This window comes from Phyllostomus hastatus, unplaced genomic scaffold (genome assembly GCF_019186645.2).
Source record: "Phyllostomus hastatus isolate PE091 unplaced genomic scaffold, TTU_PhHast_1.1 phas_contig_80, whole genome shotgun sequence".
NCBI lineage: Eukaryota > Metazoa > Chordata > Mammalia > Chiroptera > Phyllostomidae > Phyllostomus > Phyllostomus hastatus.
This window is the reverse complement of record NW_025333960.1, coordinates 27068426-27091544: the sequence shown is the minus strand read 5'-3', so window position 1 is coordinate 27091544 and position 23119 is coordinate 27068426. Positions and strand designations below refer to the sequence as shown.

General features: G+C 34.1%; 1 protein-coding gene across 1 annotated transcript in view; it reads right to left on the bottom strand.

Annotated features, from left to right (window-relative positions):
* Positions 1–1216: 1216 nt before the first annotated feature.
* The window catches only part of RNF138 (ring finger protein 138), a 35919-nt gene continuing 14016 nt past the window's right edge, over positions 1217–23119 (bottom strand). The window contains exons 3-8 of the mRNA XM_045850278.1: positions 21223–21388; positions 19372–19487; positions 9396–9452; positions 8430–8541; positions 6816–6923; positions 1217–4779 (exon numbers count right to left, since the gene is read on the bottom strand). Coding sequence (XP_045706234.1) covers positions 4711–4779; positions 6816–6923; positions 8430–8541; positions 9396–9452; positions 19372–19487; positions 21223–21388 — 628 coding nt within the window. The 3' untranslated portion in view covers positions 1217–4710. The remainder of the gene's footprint in view (positions 4780–6815; positions 6924–8429; positions 8542–9395; positions 9453–19371; positions 19488–21222; positions 21389–23119) is intronic.

Sequence of the window (23119 nt, the reverse complement as noted above, 5' to 3'; positions counted from 1 at the left end):
TACTTATTAGCTAGGAAATAAGCATTTAAAATAAAAGTACATGTTGACTATCATTCACACCATTGTATGGTATATTTCAGTCGTTAAGAGAATAGATCCTAACAGTTCTCATCAAAGGGAAAGTTTTTCCTTTGCTTTTTTTTTTTTTTTGCATCAATGAGACAATGGATGCTAACTAAACTTACTGTGGCAATCATCTCACAATCTGTGTAAGTCAAATCATTATGCTATACACTTGAACCATCTAGTGCCGTATGTCCATTATATATCAATGAAACTAAAAATAAAAGTGGATGTTAACTTCTCACTATAAATCCTGCCATACTAACAAGTATGGTAACCAGCTGATTGCACTTTATATGGATTTTTCTAAAAGATATATATTTTTTATTTAGAATTTCTCATTGTCTGGAGCATTCATTTCTCTTGGAGAAAAAGACAATGTCTCAGATCTTCCTACAAAAGTTGAGGCTAGCAAAGACTAATAATCCTTTAGGTTCTATATTCCAAAAGGGAAAAAGATCCAAATTATTTCAGACTTCCTGGCAGGATTTATGAAGAGACTAGAGATCTACCAGATACAAACATAATTGGTAGATTTGTGCTATATACACAGTAATGGTAAAGATAACAAGCATTTCCTGTATTCATTCAATTCTCATAATCCATAGATGAGAAGCTACATAATTTGTCTAGAACTCAGTATCAATCTACAGAATCATCAAAAACAGGTCATTTGGCCAAAGAAATTAGGCTTAGTTGTTTCAAATGCTTTCTGTATCTCAGCAAAGGAAACCTCTTCTTATCTACTGCAGCCAGCCCCTTTATTTCTATCGGGAGCATCAGACTCTATTCCCAGAAAATATAGCCCTTACCTATTAAAATCCTGTGCCGACAAAATGCCCCCAAAAGAGGAGCTTATGAGTTCAGGTGAGAGCAGTGGAAGGCCATTGGGGTATACTCTTCACTTGTCTTCTCTTAGTTGTTATGAGCAGAATGCCAGCTATTTTTCCATTTTTACTGAGATTTGGCATCCACACCCCCACCAGGTGTCAACATACACAACCACCTGAAATACATCCAACATAACTTCCAAAAATATTAAAAAGTAGCTTTAGAAGCTACTTTCTAGCTTTTCTGTAGGACAAGTTTCTGTAGGTAAACTATTGACTAAATTAAAAACTGACAAAAATTTCAAAACAACATTGAGCAAAAGTAGCCAGAAGTAACTTTTATTGGGTGCTTTCATTTGTATAAAGTATAAAAGCAGGCAAACAATCTGTGGTATCAGAGGTTAGTAATGGTGGTTATGACTAAAAGTAGGAACAAGGGGACTCAAGGGATTCTAGTAATGGATTTCCCTGATCTGAGCTCAGAGTAAAAAGCTATTACTATTGTTCACTTGGTGCACTCTCAGTATCATGTACCATTATTTTGTCCATCCAAATGTGAAATCTCCTCCCTCACATCTTGAGTATTTTCTTCTTCATAACCTCCGTAGAATGGTTCTAATTCTTCTGATTTCTCTTCTGGAGAAATTTGCCCCCTCCCCTGATCATCTTGGATTCTGCAACAGTATCTTTCATCATTATACGCTTCTAAAAATTCCTATTGTTATACATATGAAATTGCATGATATAGTTTAATCCAAGTTTTTCAATCAAGTACACAATGGGATACACATTAATCTTCCTCATTCAGGAAAGCAGTGCAGCAACTGTCATCTTTCTTGGCCCCAGGATTGGACAATTGCATTTGGGGGGAGGGGGGTTTCATGCTGTAACATCCATTTTCTTGAGGTTCTTGTACTTTTAACCTCTTAATGACATTCACTCCCATTCTTCATCCTTTTTCAAATTGTATTGCACAATAAGAAAATTACATTGCACTCTAAATTGTATCACGGAATGAGCATTTCATACTCTTGAGTTTTATACTACACGTATTTACATGTTTTCTGGGTCACAACTGCTCTACAAAGGCTAAAATGTCACCACCTCCACAAAGGGTATTTCCTTTGAGTACCAGCCCTAAAGGGTTTCTATAAAAGTGATGATTCACCAAGATCATACCTATTGAGTAGCCCAACAGGTATGAGACACTGTATTTGGCAATATATTCCTTCAGTCCTAATATCTTACTTAAAGGTAAATTCTCCATAAAAAGTATTTATTAACCAGTTAACTTATCTCTCTGTCTGGTTGATTGTTATCAACTACATAGGGCTTATCTGGGCTTAAAAATCTTGCTGCATGAATACTTGATAAAACAACTTTATACGTTGATTAATATTTGAAATAAAGATAAAATAGGTTTATAAAGTTAAGTCCAACATACAGCATCAGCATGTGGTGGCTTTCTTTTGTGCAAAATAATAGGTTATCTCATACATATCTTCCAGAGTAAGTTATGGAAATTAAATGTTATCATGTTTGCCTATAGGCAAAATTTTAGACACACAAGTAGAGAAAAACATTTTTAACTGAAAAAATAAAACATCTCAAATAAGACTGTTTAATAACAAACTGTAGTCTGTTGAGGAAAATCGTTTTTCCTAAGTGGTATTGTGAAATTTAAAAGAGTATCAATAGTTTCCCTCTTTTATCCTGACTCAGCTGTAAGAACTTTTTCATGAATTTAAACTATAAATCTGTAAATTCCTATTTCTAAGCCACTGGCCAAGAGGAGGGGAGACTTTAAACAAACATTTCCATACTGAGGAGGTCCCAGATAACAGCAAATAAAAGCCAATATTTTCTTTATGAAAAAGTTTATATGAAAGACACACAACTATTAATGATATTGAACTAATCCACAAAATTTCAAAACACAATTTCATCAAGATGATTTCTATTACAATTTTCCTTTGAAGAAGTTCTCACATCCCAAAATGGTTTTACTTGACATACTGGAAAGTATTAAACTTTGAAAGAAAGTACTAAAGTTATTGCTTTAAACTGGAAAAACCTATGGTCAAAGTCTCTTTTTAAAAAGTTAAACAGCTATTCTTACAATTACACTCATGTAACTGCAGAGGAAATGTTCAAGCACATAGTAAACATCACTCTTTCGAATGACAGAACAAAGGCATTAGTTCATTAAGATGTATGGCTTTTTGGTGACTGTTATTTCTACCCATAAAGTCATTACTGTTTGACTGAAAAAGGTTTTTACAAAACTCCACTTGCAAAATTAACATTTTTATTAAACCAAGTTAAAAAAAGGTTCACTGTAGAAAAGTCAACAAGGGTTTTAACAAAACCAAAATATACCTTTTTATACAATATACGTATATATTAGCAGCAAACTACTTCTGAGATTTTATGTTCTTTTAGTTATTTATTTTAAAGAAAGCATAAACAATTTATATTAGTATGGAATGTGCACTAGTTCACTCTTCATCTTTTATTCTGTGATTTGGATCCTCTAATACAAGTTATGATTCTCATTAAGGAATACTAAGAACAAACCCAGTCTGACTAAGAAGCAGTGAAACAGAGTGGCTGGTAAAATGTGTCTCACTACTTCAAAGTCATGCATTATCTTTTGAGAACAAATGAGCACCATAAAAACAGGTGTGTGTGTGTGTGTGTGTGTGTGTGTGTGTGTGAACTCAATTTCAAGGTATGATGGCAGCCAACTAGACCATTTAGCATTTGACTGTTACTTTTCAAAAATTTGGTGATATACAAAATGTTAATCAAATCAGATGAACACTTCAATCCCATATTGCTATTTTTAAATCTTAATTCTGTATATGACCTGATAAACTGCATGCATGTGTGTCTATATTATACATACACATCTTTAGATTTGCTTGAATTTCTCAAATGAGGTGAAACCAAACTCTTCACTTAAATATATATGTAGAACATACAACTGAATCACCAACTGAAAGTTTCCAATTAAAGGTTCAGCTTAGCTCATCAGAAATACTGGCTATTGAAAATTCTGGAGCCAAAAAGGTGTAATTCAGTCAATATACTTTAAGTTTATAAATTAGTCAGCCAAACAAACAGGATCTGAAATTACTAATTGCTTGCCAAATAAATTTTCTCTTGATATTTCCTTCTAATAGCAACAAAAATGAAATATCTTTACAATGAGCTTTCACTTTTTGAACAGTTAAAATTATTAAAGAAATCTCACTAGTCTTCAAAAATACTACGTTATATAAATACTGCCTTCTTATAGTTGAATTCTTCAGCTAGAATCTGTATTAAAAATTTTTTTCCTTTGGATTGTTTAACTTAGCACTTCAAGTCTCCATTCTGCAACTCAGATAACTGGCTCAGATTTGTTAGGTTCCTATCAATCACATCTTTCAGCATTTGCTACTGCGTTTTACCTGTGTACAATAACATCAATGTGAGAAACTGCACCGAATTTCAAAAGCCACATAAGGAAAAATTCAAGAATATCTAATATAAAAAAGATAAAGTACAACAAAGATTCCCTTTTCACCATTACATTAATGAAATATAATCATTTTAACGCTTTTAAAGATAATGTCCTAATGTTCATTTTTTAACTTATCAAAAGAATAAAATTTTTAGATGGCCCATGTTTAGTTTTCAATTAAAAACTAAAACAATAGACTGAATTACTTTTATTAATATACACATCAAGTTATTGAAATGGTGACTTCATGTAGCTTTCTCCTTAAAGATGGCACTTGCAGGTACAAAGATGCACAGATGTCTACAGCCTTCAGATGTTTACTTGAAAAGATTCTTCAACAGCAGTTTGATACTGGGTTTCCTCATCTAGCTGAAGATTCTAAAAACAATAATGTTAATATGTCAATAGGAAAAACACAGTATACTATTCAATACTTTGCCCCTATATATTACACATCTTGACATATATACTACACATCTTGACATATACACTACACACTTGAAACAGTTTATGTTACAACATATATCCTTTAGTTATTTATTTTTTAGCCTTACCCAAGGACCTTTTTTCACTGCTTTTAGACAGACGGAGAGAGAAATATTGATTGGTTGCCTTCTCATGCACCCCAAGAGGGGATCAAACTGGCAACCTGGGCATGTGCCCCAACAGGGAATCAAACTCAACACCCTTCAGCCTACAGGACAAGGCTCCAGACAACTAAGCTACACCACCCAAGGCCAACATATATCCTTTAAAATATAGGATTTATATACATAAAATTCAATAAAAATTAAATTTAATTGTAATAACTTAGGAATAATTGATAAACAACAGAGAGGAGCAGCAGAGAATGAAAATTGAAAGTAAAAAATATCTTATGGTAAGTCATTAATTCAAAGTATAGTTAAAGGTAACCCACAATCATAAACTTTGTGTGATCTCTAAAAAAGAATGACAATGTGTGAAGGTAAATTCATTTTAAAGAAAATAAGTGTTTATTGAATCAAGAGTTGAATAATAGCTTCTTAACCATGAAGCTAAAAACTATAGCTCATTCAATCTGAGTTATACTACTACTCCTAAGTTAAATTACATTTGCTATCAATTACATCCTATGGGTTTGCTTTAGAATAGGCTCCCACTTGACAATCTTGAATAATTAAAATTACATATTTTTCTGAGGCAAAGTAAAACAATCTGCCAAATATACCAAAAGGGGCTCAACAAATATGTTTTTGCTTTTCCAAATACAGTCCTCCATACACAGTAACTTTCTTACTTATAATGAGAGTTTTAGAATAATCTACAATTCATAAAAATATTAATATTATAGGAGTACACCTGAATTTTACATATATTTGAATTGTTACTTTTAAATAGTATGATTAGCCCTGGCTGGTATGGTTCAGTAGATTGAGTGCCAGGTCTGCAAATCAAAGGTTCTCCCTTTCCATTTCCCAGTCATGGCACATGCCTGGGTTTCGGGCCGGGTCCCCAGTGGGGAAGCGCATGAGAGGCAACCACACATTGATGTTTCTCAAGTCCCTCTTCTTATCCCTCTCTTCCCCTCTGTCTAAAAATAAATAAATAAAATCTTTAAAAAATAGTATGATTAAAGATGCAAATTCCACAAAATATTTATCAAGAATGATGTAATTTCAACACTGGAAGGTAGAGAAAAATGTAAATTCTATCCATGCCATTGTCAGAGTTGCATATACCTGTACTTACTACCTAAACTTGAAAACAAGTATCAACTATTCTTTGTCAAAATTAATTTTAAATTAGGTAAAGTTTAAATTCACTAAAGTAAATGAAATGTAATTTCACAATAAGTAAAACAAAAGCCACATGTATTTTTTTTTTATTATAACACATTTGGAAGGCAGAAATTAACTGCATGTTTTCTTTGGGGATCCATTTTTTGCATTGTGTAACTTTCCTCACTGTGAAAACAGTCAACTAAGGCCAAAATCTACCATTCAACCCAGCTTTACTTGATAATTAAGCTCCCTCATTTTTTAAAATGTGTCTCACATGCTACATATATGTATTATAATAGGTTTAGAAAGCAACTTCACGAAAAATACATCCTCCTTAACCCGTTGTACCAATTTTACTTCTCTAGCAATTAGTTTTCCCTTTTACAGTTTTCATATAAATCATTTTGTTAATCTGAGGGTTTGTTTTTCCCCTTATTATTTATCTCTCTGCTACAGGTAGATATTATATTGAACTTCTTAACTCTTTCACAAACCAAAATTCACCTATATTATTATAGAAACAATAGAATTTGCTCTGTAACCATTCAATATGATACAACAGCTTGCCTCAAAACTCACGTCTAGATTGAAAAAGTTAATATAACTTGAATACTTAAACAGTATTTTCTTAATCTTGAAGAATTCACTTACCACAAATTCTCCATAATCAAACTGATGTCTTTGATTCAGATGGCTAACAAAATTTCTAGTAATCTGGCTAGGATCTCCCCAAGGAAGAGACACACAAATAGGACACGTCTATAAGAAACAATGTTTTATATTAAAAAAATGAAAATAAAATGTTATAATTACTGAAAGTATTAAACACAGACTTATAAAACTGAAAACACCTACATGAAAAGCATTCTACAACCAAATTCCATGACTATATCATTTGTCAACCAAATTACCCTAGATAAATTATGCCATTCTAATACAGCACAATAAAAAGGAAATCTTATACATTCTATTACTTAAACCTCCAACTACACAACAATTTCGACAGAAACAACACATCCAGCCTTTAACGCTATTTGTAATGGTAGTTATCATTAACCAGTATGTAATCTCATTCGAGCCACATAATAACTGTAATTATTATAAGCTTTATTTCATTTATAAGTAAAATTAAAGTGTAGTAAACAAATTGTATTCTTAAGGTTGTAAATGAAGTACATCTTTAAAAATGAATGAATGACATTCTGAAATGAAGAACTTTAGTTACTGGACTCTAGCCAAAAGTCTACGCTTGATTGAACAAAACATAGAAACAAAAATTTGCTAAAAGTGCAATATAAAACAAATAAAATCTCTTAAATATTGTGTTTTTTTTTCCTAGAGATATCTTTGGCACTGTATTTGTTTATTTAACAGTAACTGATCCTTTCCTAAGGAGCAAAGTCTGTGGTATGTCTCCCTTAGTGCTAGAAGACAAGTTTAAGGGTATCCTCAATAATTACTGAGGCATATTCTTTCAGAATTTTTCTCTAGTATATCCACTAAAACTGCTTAGAAATATCTACAATCCTTATTTTATTTGTAATATTTCCTTCTATTCTTATTTCTGAAGAAAATGTTTATGTATCAAAATGTACAGCTGAAAGGGCAGTATCTCTCCTAGCTCAGTTTGTCCTGTTTCACCCACAATTGAAATCACTTACCTGTGAAACTCATGTTCCAAATGAGGAGTTGTAGGATCATTAACACAATGTTGGAATCCTGCACTCTGCACTATCTCCTTCATTCATCAAAAAGGTCTCACCACTTTCTTACACACTCTCAAAATGGTATCAAAAAGATATATATGCATCAAAAAGTAAGTATGATTTCTTTCCTTCCTTGCTGTATGAATTCATATACTAGATTCTGCAAGGATACAAATTAAAAATACCTAGTGACTTTATTTTTACTTATAGTTTTCACCTACAACAGATCACCTGACCAGATCAAGCTGACTACATCCTATAAACCAAGTAACTGAGCAATGCCAGAGCTAGGTAATGAATCCCCAGTTCACCTTTCACTACTTCACTCTTCTCTAGATTATTCTTCTACATTACTGTCACAATAAGAATCTCCCTTTCATAAGTAAATTACTGAAATCTCATAATACTTCAAATCTTTCATCTTTTGCTGACAGAAATCTACCTTACTGATAATGCCCCTTCCAAATTTAAATCAACTACCTTCCCTGCTATACGCATGATGTGAAATAAATGGAACAGCATACTTAAGCTGAAGACTATTAGAAACATATGTACTTACCACAGGAACTATCTGAAAGAGGTGATTACTGTTACAGTGATCCAATAAACGCTGTCTAGTAAAATTTGATTCTTGACACAAGGGACACTTAAACGTGGGATGCCCAGAAGAACTATAAAACAATTTAAAATGAAGTATACTTAATTTGAAATTACATATCACAACAAAGAAGTCATGCTCTCCTATTTTTTAACCAGTTACTACAAGGTTCCTTTTTTAAGTTACAATTATTAGACTACTCAAAGATTCTCTAATTTTGAAGGAGAAAAAAAACCCTATGTTTTCAATAAATAATCTACAATCAATGTTTCCAGTCTCATTTTAATGTCTCAGTAAACTTTTTCATGATGCCTCTAGACTAGACCAAAACAAAACCAAACCTTACTGTTCCATGTGTTAAGTAGTTAGATCCAAACAATTTAATGTGGTCATCCATGTGAGGACAACAGATGCCACTGCATGCACCTTGAAATTTTTAAATGTCCTGTGACGTCCCTGTTTGGAAACCCTCTATCCCCCTATCTAGGAACTTAATTTTGAAAAGACTTCCAATATCTTTCACCTATCCCAGTCTCTGGAACTCTAATATACAAAATCCCTAGGAAAAAGTGAAAAATAAAAAAGCACTGATAATCAAACTGATCAGTGTTTCAAAACATTTTGAGGATCATGCATCACTGGGTTTCAATACCTCTGAATTTCAGCAAGGGACAGTTCAATATTGACAACTCTACCTAAATTATGCATGAAAGAAACCTAACCATAGTGAAAGAGGATAGCTAAAAACTCTTCCAATTTAATGTGATCCATAAAAGGAGCAACTGTAGCATTTGTTTCTAAACTACCAAGTTCTAGCATTGCATCTGGTAATTTAATTGAATAAAAAGTTTTTAACTCAAAAGTCTATTACTATAAAATAATAAATTGGTATTATTTACTAAAGTAGCAGGATTTTCAAAAGCTTACCTTGTATTCTCTTGGTAAGTTTCTACGTTATCAGATGTGGATGTTTCACTCCTATTACTTAAGAAGCATACGGGGGATAAAAGTTAATACCTCAAGTAATAAAGCACATTATAGATTCATCAACTTGAACTGCTGATGAAGAAGACTAGTCCAAATTTGTTTTAAAAGCCCAAACTTCAAATTGTTCTGAACAACGAAACACATGGCATTAATTACTTTTCAAATAAATTCTGATTAAGACTGTTTACTACGTCCTTATCATGTCCTTCAAAATTAATAGATGCCGTTACAAAAGTATAAGAATGTAGAATTTTGCAGAATTACCTTAAATCTACAGCATGATAACATTTCTCCAGGTCCTTCAGACCTTAAAATTAAGAATACCTCTACCTCTATCCAAGCTAGTATGTATCTGAATGCTGGGGTAGGCTCAAGAATGCATGAACTTTTTGGTTTGCAAGTAGGATATGTTTTAAGGTTGTGGTCTTCAAAGTAGAATAGGTTTAAGAAAATATTTGATAGTTCATTTTCCAAAAAGAAACTAAGCTCTCCAACATTTAATATATATAGAACAACTTGACATCCTCATTCAGACCCCATGCCTGAATCATGAGTCATATGCATTATTAGAGGAATCCTGAGGGAAGAGTGAGTATTCCATACAGGGACATTACAGAATTTCATCAATGTGGTCAATTATATAAAAACACCTTTCAATAGCAGAAATGTTAAAAACAGAAATGAGATAGCTAGTGAACAAAAAATATAAAAGGTATATATACCAAATAGATTTAAAAGGGTTGTTAAACTTAAAACTTGGTTATTCATTTTTCTTTTACAAAAAGACGAGCAGCATAGCTGGTACTCCACATCCAAGGATTTTGCATCTGCAGAATCAACCAACTGTGGACTGAAAACACACAGGAAAAAAAAAATCTCAAGAAGTTCCAAAAAGCAAACCTTGAATTTGCCACACACGGAACACTATGCTAAATCCATGTGAATGACATGATGCATAGGCAAAGCCTGCTGTAGCCTATTTGCAAATATTGGTTATAGGCAAACGCTATGCTTTTTTATATAAGGGATCTGAGCATCCTCAGACTGTGGTATCTGAGAAGGGTCCTGGGACCAATCTCCCTAACATGCTCTTTCCTTTTTAAATTTTCTTTTCTCGGTTTATTTTTTCATAATAAGCTACATATAACAAGGTGTATTTGGTGCAAAGATACCCTTCCAATAACAGTTCCCTTCTGTGAAGATAACAATGTGATCTCTCCACACATATTCTATGCTAGGCAAAAGAAGCAAACTCCCATTTAATACTCAAATAAGAGACTATTAAACCACAATTTTGCGCCTTTCTGGCAGATTAATATCTGCTAGGTATAGGTAAAGATGGCATTTTAATAATATGGAGACTAACAACTGCTTTTTAAAACAAACTCAACCTGTTAAAAAGATGTTATAATTTTGTTACCCAAACAGTATGTCACCTATTTCTTAAAGTCTCACATCTATATATTTAAGCTTGGTGACAGATTTTTCTATTCAGTTTTTAAATTATCTATAATCATTGAGTTTTAACATGTCCTTTAAAAATATAACAACTTCTGATTGGTTTGTAGAAACACCTGTAACATTAGCAGGAAAGATGAGATTGAAAATCTTATTAATCTCAACCTATGACATAATTCTTCCATTTGGATCAACATTTTACTGTGTGGTAGCTGTCTTGTTTTCAGGTATCACAGTCATCAAAACCAGCGTCAAAGTAAAGTGAACTTAGATCCAAATCTCTAATTACTATATCACAGTGTTACACTAAGATTTTTAAAAATTTAAGAAAGCATAGTCAGCAATATTATTTTCAGTGAAGTATTAAAAAAACTTTCAAAATAAAAAAATTTATGCCATTAAATAAAGCATAATTTATTCTTAAAATAACTTTTTCATCTTTACTTCAATTTTACATTTTATAATGTACATAAAATACCAGTACCATAAAATACATACATAGTTTTTATATAAACACATATTCTAGGCATACTTGCTCATATTTTTCATTAATGAGGTATGCAATCACAAAATCCTGATTTAAAAAATTTTAATATCAAAATTAACATCCTTTTAAAATACTTTTGTCCATCTCCTATTATAATTCCCTATTTTTCATTATTACTATCATTGTATCAACCTAGTCTTTCCTAATCATCCTATATCATGCCTTGGCTATTACTGGTAGCCTACTCATTTATTTTAGAAATGCATGAATGGGTTCAACAACAACAAAAAATCTATTACTGACACCATATTTTCAACTAAAAATAAACATGTGAGACTACCTCAAACTAAAAAGCTACTATACAGCAAAGAAAACAATTTAAAAAAACAAAAAGGCAAAAATACAGAATAGGAGAAACTATTTGCAAACCATGTATCTAATGTAGGATTAATTACAAAATACATAAGGAACTCCTACAACTCAATAGCAAAAAGCTAATTGCAAAAAGTGCTAAAAACTTGAATAGACATTTCTCCAACGATGAAATACAAATAGCCAAGTGGTATATGAAAAGATTCTCAATGTCACTAATCATCAGAGGACTGTAAACCAAAACCACAATAAGATGGTATCTCACATCTGTTATGACAGCTATTATTTTTTTAAAAAGTGTTTGTGAGGATGTGAAGAAATTGGCACCCCTGTATACTGTTGGTAGGAATGCAAAATAGTGCAGCTGCTATAGAAAATAGAACTACCATATGATCTAGCAATCCCCCTTATGGGTATTCATCCAGAAGGACTGAAATCAAGACTGAAGAATTGCAGATCTATTCACAATAGCCAAGACATGGAAAGAACTTTGTGAACAGATAAAGAAAATATGGTATATAAATACAATGAAATATTATTCATCCTTAAAAAGAAAAAAAAGAAAGAAAGAAACCCTGCAAATGTGACAGCATGAATGAACCTTGGGGACATTATACTAAGTTAAAGATAGTCACAAGGCAAATACTGCATGATTCTACTTATATGAGGTATCTAAAATAGTCAAACTCTTAGAAGCAAAGAATAGAATGATGGTTGCCAAGGGCTAGGGGAAAGAGGAAGAGGAAATGAGTTGGTAATCAACACATATAAAATTTCAGTTATGCAAAATAGGGTCTAGAGAGCTGTTGTACAACATGGTGCCTACAGATAATATTGTACACTTAAAAATCTGTTAAGTATTCTTACTACAATAAAAAATAAAACTATGTATGACTGTCGCTTTATGCTAAATTGTGATATTCCCTAAGTTTTCAAAATACTAAAGTATTTTATTTCTAGTCTTTTTAGAATATAAAGAAAAATCTCAAGTTCTATATTTACATTTTACAAAACAGCAAAAAAATTTCAATTTTGAGTACAAAAATATACTTGCAATACATGTAATAAAGGATTATTATCTAGAATACATAAAGAATGCCTATAAAATAGAAAAGGGCATTTTATTTAATGCTTGTAACAGATTGTATTTAGCCACTTAAAATGTTCAATACTTTTGGCCCTGGCTGGTGTTGCTCAGAGGATTGAGCACCAGCCTGGGAAATGAAAGGTCACTGGGTCAATTCCCAGTCAGGGCCCATGCCTGGGTTGCCTATGAGGCAACTGACTGATGTACCTCTCACATACTGATGTTTCTCTCCCTCTCTTTCTCCCTCCCTTCCCCTCTCTCTGAAAGTAAGTAAATAAAATCTTTTTTTAAAAAAGATACAAATTTAAAACATAAAGTTCAACACCTTGGAGAGAAATCTATTAAGAACAATGGAAGAACTGTATTTGGACTAAACGGTCTGAGCTTACTGATACTGAGTTTACAAAGAGTCAAGATTAGTAGGAAAAGCCTGCAAACAGACCAAAATAATTTCCAAAGAAGATAAATAGAATGTGTTTCGGTTTATCTTAATGATTACATGTATTCTCCTTTTCTCCTCCTCCTCACTTCTAGGGGCTAATGAAAACAGAAAGATACAGTCTTATATGTTAAAAGCAGAATTTTATTGTTATGAGTTAGAAATGGCCATAGTAAAACAAATAGCACTGTTATATAATTATTATCAGAAACTCCCCATGCCAATGTAATAATTTGTTAAACATCCTCCAAGTTTTACTAGTTTATAGTTCTACCCTGAATGATCTGACTGATATCAGTGCTAGCTGATTCTGAATCACTCAACTGAAAGTTATACTACTCATATATATGGAAAAGAGGATTATGTCTATGTAACCCATCCTTGTATAATCAATAACATGTAGAATGTCCCCAGTAGTTCAGAAAGTACAATAAATATATGTTGAATAATGAAATGTTCCCTGGGCAGATAGCTCAGTTAGTTAGAGCATCATCCCAGTATGCTAAGTTGCAGGTTTGATCCCTGGTCAGGGCACATATAAGAAGCAACCAATGAATGCATAAATAAATGGAACAATAAGCTAATGATTCTCCCTCTCTTTCTCTAAAATCAATAAGTAAAAATCTTAAAAAACAGAATAGTGAAATGATCTGTGGATTTTCAAAAAATTTTGACTTTAAAGACCACTTTAAAAATTTCTATAACCAGAGTCCAGAGTCTTAATCACCCATCTGTACTTATGAGAAAATATTGGAAACTGTATTCTAAGAAAGCACCGGCTCTATTCTGAGGTGGTCCCTTGGATTTTCTACAGAAAGGTTTTGGGTTTTGTTAATTTTTTTAAGATTTTATTTATTTATTTGTAGAGAGGGAAGGGAGGGAGAAAGTGAGACAGAGAGAAACATCAATGTGCAGTTGCTGGGGGTCATGGCCTGCAACCCAGGCATGTACCCTGACTGGGAATCAAACCTGCGACACTTTGGTTCGCAGCCTGTGCTCAATCCACTGAGCTACGCCAGCCAGGGCGGTTTTGTTTATTTTTTAATCCTCATCCAAGGATATGTTTATTGATTTCAAAGAGACAGAGGAAGGGAGAGACAAACATCAATGTAAGAGAAACATCAATCAGTTGCCTCCCATACCACCCCAACTAGGGATGGAATCTGCAACCTAGGTATAAACCCTGACCAGGGATCGAACCCACAACCTTTTTGTGTACAGGATGATACTCCAACCAACTGAGCCACCCAGCCAGGGCCAGAGAGGTCCTTATTAAAATAATGAATCTTCGTAAGATGTCACCAAACCCTGCTAAACTAATAACTACAGCATGGACCTGTTCTAAATCAACAATATAAAATATATCTGCTCTCCAATTACTTGACAAAGAGTAGAAACTTTAAATTCTCCAAAATAAAGTTTATAAAAAGCATGGCTGCTAGCCCTGGCCAGGTGGCTGTGTTGGCTCCATACACAAAAAGGTTGTGAGTTCAATCCTTGGTCAGGGCACATACCTAGGTTGCAGGTTCAATCCCAGGTCAGGGTGCATACAGTAGGCAACTAATCAATGATTCTCTCACATTGATGCTTTTCTCTTTCCCTTCCTCTCTCTCTAAAATCAATAAAAACATATCCTCGGGTAAGGATTTTTAAAAAGTGTAGCTGCTAGAAATAATCTCCATGGAGAACTATCTGAATGTATGTATCTTGTCCATTCTATCACCAAACCTAGCCAGAATATCACAGAAAAGCCCCTAAAAGAAAAGCTTTAATAAATTGCAATAGTGCATGTGACAGCCTGCACTGAAGGTCTTTAAAATACAGCCCTAAGTCATTACCCAGACTCCTCTCCAGCAAAATTGCCTTGACTGACTACATTCCTCTCCAACTGCCCTCTCTACACAGCTTCCTTTCTCCAAGTTCTAGTATCAGCTTTCTCCCCTTCCGTTTTCATTACACCCAGCATCACTATTCTTGATGATTTTCTATAACCTTCTCACATACTGTACCTGATACCCTACTCTTACTACCTAATTTGAACATATTATCTGGTTCTTCCCAAGATCTTCACTATATTCTGGCTTTATATCTTTTATTTCCTAACACCTATTTTTTTTTAAACTTTTCCTTTCTTCACCAATTTCCTTACAAAAAATTGAAATACAAACTCAATTTTTCTATTGCAATTAGAATTTTGCATAAAATATAAATATGAATGTGGTATTCTGGATAAAAGGATATACATAAATCTATAAAATAAATTTAAGTATAAATAAATATAAAGTATTACACCATCTAGTTCTAAGTCTTCAGAGAAAAGAAAAAGTCCACCAGCTGGCAAAGTGTAGGTTGAGGTGGTGAGGAAAGGGGGCACTTCTGGTAAAAGTATGGAGGTAAGAGAGGGATTACAATGATAATGACAAGGATTAAAAACTAACATTTACCAAAGAAAGTACTATTCAGTATGCTTTACCTGTATTAATCTATTTATTGACTCCTAATCCACTGAGGTGCTAACAGTATCTTCACAATCAACTTTTTTAAACAGATGAGAAAACTGAGGTACAATTTCTTACCAAAATCATACAATCAGCAAGTCACAGAGTCTGGGACCTAGACAGTCTGGTTTGAAGCCTTCATTTTTAACTTCTATGTTATATTGCTTCTCAAGGACAACAAGGGTATAACACAAATAATTCAACATAACTAAAGCATATGATAAAATGATAGGAAGTCAAACATAAAGGTTAAAAAGAAAGGCAAGTGCCAGATCAAAAAGGGCTTTAGAATAAGAAATTTTGTCTTGTAAGCCATTTGTTGGATTTTAGATCAAGAAACCCCTTAAGAATCTTCATCTCTCCAGAAAAAAAAATGTACATAAACAAAAATTTAGCAGTTTAGGTGGTTTAGAGCCCTTAGTGACCCATGGAACCTTGGATGAGAAACACTGTTATGGGGCTATGAGACGTCATTAACAAGGTATAGGGAGAAAGGTACAAGGACAGGGAGAAAGAGATCAGAATTGCACTTCTGAAATATCACTTTAGCTAGAGTATATAGGACAGATTAAAGAAAAACCACTACCTAAAGTCCTACTGCAATAAACAGTTCAAGTGAGAGATGGTGAGGGCTTGAGCTAGGGAAGTGACAACAGAGACAGAAAAGAAGAGCACAAATGAGGGATACTATTAGAAATCACGACTAAAGAAAACATCAGTGAAAAGGGAACCAACTGTATGGGAAAATATATTTGCCAACAATACCTTTTACAAGGGTTTGAGCTCCAAAATATATAAAGAACTCACATGACTCCACTCCAGGAAGACAAACAATCGAATTAAAAAATGAGCACAGGCCCCTGGCTAGTGTAGCTCCGTCTGGCTGAGTGCCAGACTGCGAACCAAAGGGTTGCTAGTTCAATTCCTGGTCAAGGTGCACGCCTGGGTTGTGGGCCAAGTGCCCAGCGGCAAGGGGAGGGGGGGGTCGCGGTGTGTGTAAGGGGCATGTGCAAGAGAAGCAACCACACACTGATGTTTCTCTCCATCTATTTCTACCCCCTTCCCTTCCCTCTAAAAATTAAATAAATAAATAAGTAAGCAAGTAAGTAAATAAATAAATATTTTTTAAAAAGGGGCAAAGGACCTGAACAGACACTTCTTCAAGGAGCATATTCAGAGGGCCCAGAGACATGAAAGGATGCTCAGCATCACTGGCCATCAGACAGATGCAAATTAAAACCACAATGAGATACCACTTCACACCAGTCAGAATGGCCATCATTAACAAATCAACAAACAACAAGTGCTGGCAAGGGACAGGACTTGTAGAGACAAGGGAACCCTAGCACACTATCGGTGGGAATGCAGACTGGTGCAGCCAGTGTGAAAAACAGTACGGAATTTCCTCAGAAAACTAAAAATGGAACTGCCTTTGGATCTGGGATTATACCCTAAGAATCCTGAAACACCAATTCAAAAGAACCTATGCACCCCAATGTTCACAGCAGCACAATTTACTATAGCCAAGGGTTGGAAGCAACCCAAGTGGACATCAGTATATGAACAGATCAAAATGGGATACTACACAGCAGGAAGAAAGAAGGAACTACTACCCTTCGTGACAGCATGGATGGAACTGGAAAGCATGAATGCTAAATGAAATAAGCCAGGCAGACAAAGACAAAGGCAGTCATATGATCTCACCTGTAAGTGGAACCTAATCAACAAAACAAACGAGCAAACAAAATATAACCAGAGGCATTGAAATAAAAAACAAACTGACAATGACTAGGGGGGAGGGGGATTGAGGGGGAATATAGGGGAAGGGTTATCAAGGAACATATAATAAAGGACCCATGGACAAAGCCAACGGGGGGCGGGGGGGATTGAGTGTGGGAGGTGGGGGTGGGAAGAATGGTGGAGGGTGGTGGGGGAAACTGGGGACAACTGTAGTTGAACAACAATAAAAATAAATAAAATTTTAAAAAATAAAATAAAATAAAAAAGAAATCCATAGTATCTATAACCAATTAGATCTGAGGAGGAAGAAGGCATATTTCCTAAGAAAATTTAGTCATTTCACACTCAGTGATTGCACAAATCATACATATTAGGAACTTTCTTAAGAGCTGAAGATACAATGTTCAACAAGACAAATACCATCCCTGCCCCTAAGAATAATCTATTGAGTTATTAACAAATTGTTGAATAATTTCAATACAGAAGTACAATAATAAAGAAATAATAGATGAAGGAACCAAAGGGAATTTTAAAAAATTGTCATCCAATGACATTAAGTAAAATGAGAACATGAAAGCATTCTGCAGAATAGGCAATCAAGAAATTACTAAAGACAGAACAGTTTTAACTGAGAAGTACGTAAAAAGCATACCAAAGTATGAGTGATTACATTACCAAAAATTAGCAACATGCGAAATGAATTGCTACCAAAATAAAATCACAAGAGTCTCTGCTTAACATACTTTCTCATGGGCCTTTCTATAATACTGCCAATACTGCCTTTTTTTTTTTAGACAATTGTGTGTGTGTGCTTGCTATTCAGTTTTTAAAAGTTAAACACTTCATTGTTAGAATACATGCAGGGGTGATAATACTATTTAAAAAAAAAAAGGGAATGACCCAAAAAAGAGGATAGTGGTTACCTCTGGGCATATGGAGTTCAGATGATCATGGGCTCAAAAGGAGATTCTAAGGTCCTAGAAAGTGTTCTATTTCTTGACCTGGGTTAGCAGATAATTAGGTATTTATCACTATTTTTAAATAGTGATTTACTAAAAACATGTATTTTTAAATATGCATTTTGGCCTCTCTTCTACATGAAATACATTTAATAAAGTGTCTAATATACAGAAATCTGAGACACTAAGATATAAATTAAGCCAAAATCTAGTTTAAAAAAAAAAATGAGACTAACCTAGAACTAAGAATTTAACAGTACAAGGTCTCACTTTTAAATGATATCTCATTATCAGAGTAAAAATCTCAAACAACTCTATTTCTTAGGTAGTAAAATTTTTTTCTACTTTTTAAATAATCTCACAAAAGAAAACAGCCTTCAACTCTCAAGTCTATTTTTTATTCAAAAAACTGTAGATTTTCCTAAAATGATTTTATTTTAAAGATTTTATTTATTTCTTTTAAGAGAGAGAGGAAGGAAGGGAGGAAGAGAGAGAGAGAAACATTGATGTGCAAGAAGGTACATCAGTCAGTTGCTTCTTGCATGCCTCTTACTGGGAACCTGGCCCACAATCCAGGCATGTGCCCTGACTGGGAATCAAAACAGCAACCTTTTGGTTCACAGACCGGCACTCAATCTGCTAAGCCATACCAGCCAGTGCTCCTAAAATGATTTTTAAATCACATGAACTTAAAGTTAATCTCGTACATGTAATCTTACATATATCAAACTTCTGAATACACAAATAATATAGTTCTCATATCATGTCACTTTACAAACCCAAACACATAAAACAAAACACACTTATCATATAGTTCCCAAAACAATTTCCATTTCAACTATAAAAATTATCTTTTTAAGAATAAATATTGCTTACCTGCTCCCTACTGAATCTTGAGAGATCTGAAAGTTTGGAATGATAGCAGAAACACCATATTCATCTTGATACTTCTTACAAGACTTGTAATGATGTCTCATGCGATAGAATTTAATCTGTAAATTATTAAAATGTAACATGACTTTTTTTAAAAAAACAATTTTATTTATATAGCTAAAGGAATAAAAAAGGCACAGAGAACACTCTGGATGGTGCTGTTTTAAATCACTAGGCACAGAAAGATCTATCCACACCTTCAGGACTGAGGGCAGCCCTCCAGTAGCCCAAAACATACACACAGTAAGTGAAAAAAGCACTGAACAGTCCAACTGTCGACAGCAAGAACAGTACCAGGTATTAGGCCAATGCAGTCAGACCAGACCTTTATTCAGCAACCTCAGTACTTGAATTCTAGCTAAGAAAGAATTCAGAGTCAAGACTCGAACTATAAAAGAAAGTTTATTTAGAAAGTCACAGAGGTAGAATATGTGAACTGTAAAAGAAATGGGCTTAGGGAACAAGTTACAGAGGCAAAAGAAGGGCTCTTGGAGCTTAGGAGAGAGAGGCAAGAAAAACGTGGCTAAGAGGAACAGGGTAGGGAAAGGAGCAGGTGTGCTCCCTAGAGAGAGCCACTGTATTGTGACTTTTATTTTTATATAAAATTCACAAAATTTGACATACTGCCAAAATGGGGGGGGGGGGATAAAAAAATTGATAAACTAAATATTCCATTGAAACGAGATTTTTTTAAATAAGTGATTTAATTCTTAATGTGTCTCTGTACATTAGGTGAACTGACAATGGAAAAGAGTCCATCTGTCTGTAAACTCACTGCAAAAAATATTAACAAATAATTTAACACTTGAAACAATACTAACAATATACAAAAAATGAAAGTACTACAAAGATGCCTCATGGTATTGGGTATTTATTCTTTAACTACTGCAACTTGGCAGAATTAGAAAGCACTTTAAAAAACTACATTCCTTGGTTAACACTTGGAACATTTTTCAGTTTCTCACTGAAGAATAGAGCCAAAAATCTCTCAAGTGTAGCTTCCAGCTTCACTTCATTGCCCTGTCAGTTAAGACCTCCCTCAAAGAGATGGAAACACAGATCTGACTTGTGTAAATGCATGAAATAGCAACTGGGTTTACTCACTGACTGTATTAGCTATTTGAAAAAGTGGCTGCAATAAATCCACAAACACGTGGATATACTCAAGGCCTAACCACACTTCATCATTGCACTCCTTCTCCAAATGAGAGAACAATAAAATCCAGATTGGAGAATTAATGCCAGTTACTTGTCAATAGCTAATTTTCCCACTTGCTCCTTAAAACTTCAGCGAAGTCTTCAGTTGATATTTTGTGATTTCTTAGATGAAACAGATAAACAAGTGGGCAGCTAATGATTCCTTGACTACAAAAATTCATTTGGTTATTTCTATTTGCAAAATTGCAATGATGATACTACCATCAGAAAAACTATTTAATGGTTGAATTTGTATCAGAATGGGGTTTAAATGAATAGAACACCAGTTTGCTCATTTTCAGTTAGTTCATATTATCTATGTTTAGTAGATAATAAATGAGAAATTACTTTGAGAAAAAAAGAATATGGTAAAAATTATGGTAAATTCAGAGACTGTGTCTTTCAGTCTCTGTTTTCAGGAAAGCTTATAATCTATAGCCATAGATTTTTTCTTTTTTCTTTTACTTTTTGGCATTTTCAGCCCAATTATCAATCTAAATAACTTCTTTCTCTTCAAAACAGCACCCACAAAGAATATTCAGACAGGAATTTCAGAGTAAAACTTGACTTTCAAGGGCTATGTCACATTTACTGTACCTGTTTTGCACAGCATCTGCAGCTACCAGACAACTTCCTCATGACATTTTCAAGGTCTAAAGCCCGTTCAGGACACGCTCTTTCTCTTCTAGTCACAGTTCCACGACAGAGGGGACAATGTATTCCGCTTTCTCTCATCGCAGTCAGGAAACATTTTCTACAGAAACTAAACCAAACATGTATGACATGTTAACTACAAAAAATAGTAGTCTTTTAGTTGCCATGATTAAAAACGAACAAGCACTTATGAATATGTACTCAGATAAAAGTAAGTTAGGCTATTCACATGTACATAAATCCTGAAAGAGGTGGGATATACTGCTTGGAGAAGGAAATGACAGGAGCTTCTAGAGTGTTGAATAAACAGGTGTGCTTGGTTTGGGAAAAACTCATTAAGCTGGACATTTATGATGGGACACTTTTCTATTATTTATATTATACATAAATGAAAAAATTTAATTAGGAGTGAAAAACAAGGATATTATTAAAATTATTATAAATAATAGTTAAACTAAGATTATCCTTCCCCTGGCTGGCGTAGCTCAGTGGATTGAGCACAGGCTGCGAACCAAAGTGTCGCAGGTTCGATTCCCAGTCAGGGTACATGCCTGAGTTGCAGGCCACAGCCCCCAGCAACCGCACATTGATGTTTCTCTCTCTCTCTCTCTCTTTCTCCCTCCCTTCCCTCTAAAAAATAAAATAAAAAAATAAAATCTTAAAAAAAAAGATTATCCTGTAACTAATGTAAAAGAATATTGAATATAAACCGTAATTTAAAATTTTGAAATTATCATCTAATCAGGCTTAAAATAAAAAAAATTTTTTAGAATCCAGAGCAAAAATATAGCTGCACTAGAGAAAACTGAATGACCAGTATAATGATTTTTAAAAGAACCACATCCACATAAATAACTGAAAATTTTTAATTAAACATTTTTAAGTAAATTTTATTCATTATGCTATTACAGTTATCCCATTGTTTTCTCCCCTTTATCGATTTCAGCTCTCCACCACCCCAACAGCATTCCCCCTTCTTAGTTCATGTCCATGGGTCATACATATAAGTTCTTTGGATTTTCCATTTCCTATTCCTTGTACCATTCCCCCCATTCCCATGCCTCCCCCGCCCCACTGATAACCCTCCATGTGATCTCCATTTCTGTGATTCTGTTCCTGTTTCAGTTGTTCGCTTAGTTTGTTTTTGTTTTTTAGGTTCAGTTGTTGAGAGTTGTGAGTTTGTTGTCATTTTATTGTTCATAGTTTTGATCATCTTTTTCTTAGGTATGTCCCTGTAACATTTCATGTAATAAGAGGCCTGGTAATAATGAACTCCCTTTTTACCTTATCTGGGAAGCACTTTATCTGCCCTTCCATTCAAAATGACAACTTTGCTGAATCGAGTAATCTTGGATGTAGATCCTTGCTTTTCATGACTTCAAATACTTCTTTCCAGCCCCTTCTTGCCTGTAAGGTTTCTTCTGAGAAATCAGCTGACAGTCTTATGGGAACTCCTTTGTTAGTAACTGTCTCCTTTTCTCTTGCTGCATTTAAGATTCTCTCTTGCCCTGGCTCGCGTAGCTCAGTGGATTGAGCACGGGCTGGGAACCAAAGTGTCCCAGGTTCGATTCCCAGCCAGGGTACATTCCTGGGTTGCAGGCCATAACCCCCAGCAACCGCACATTGATGTTTCTCTCCCTCTCCCTCTCTCCCCCTCCCTCCCTTTCCTCTCTAAAAATAAATAAATAAAATCTTTAAAAAAAAAAAAAAGATTCCTTATCTTTAATCTTGGGTAATGTAATTATTATGTGCCTTGGTGTGTACACTTCCTTGGGTCCAACTTCTTTGGGATCTCTGAATTTCCTGGACTTCCTAGAAGACTATTTCTTTTGCCAGACTG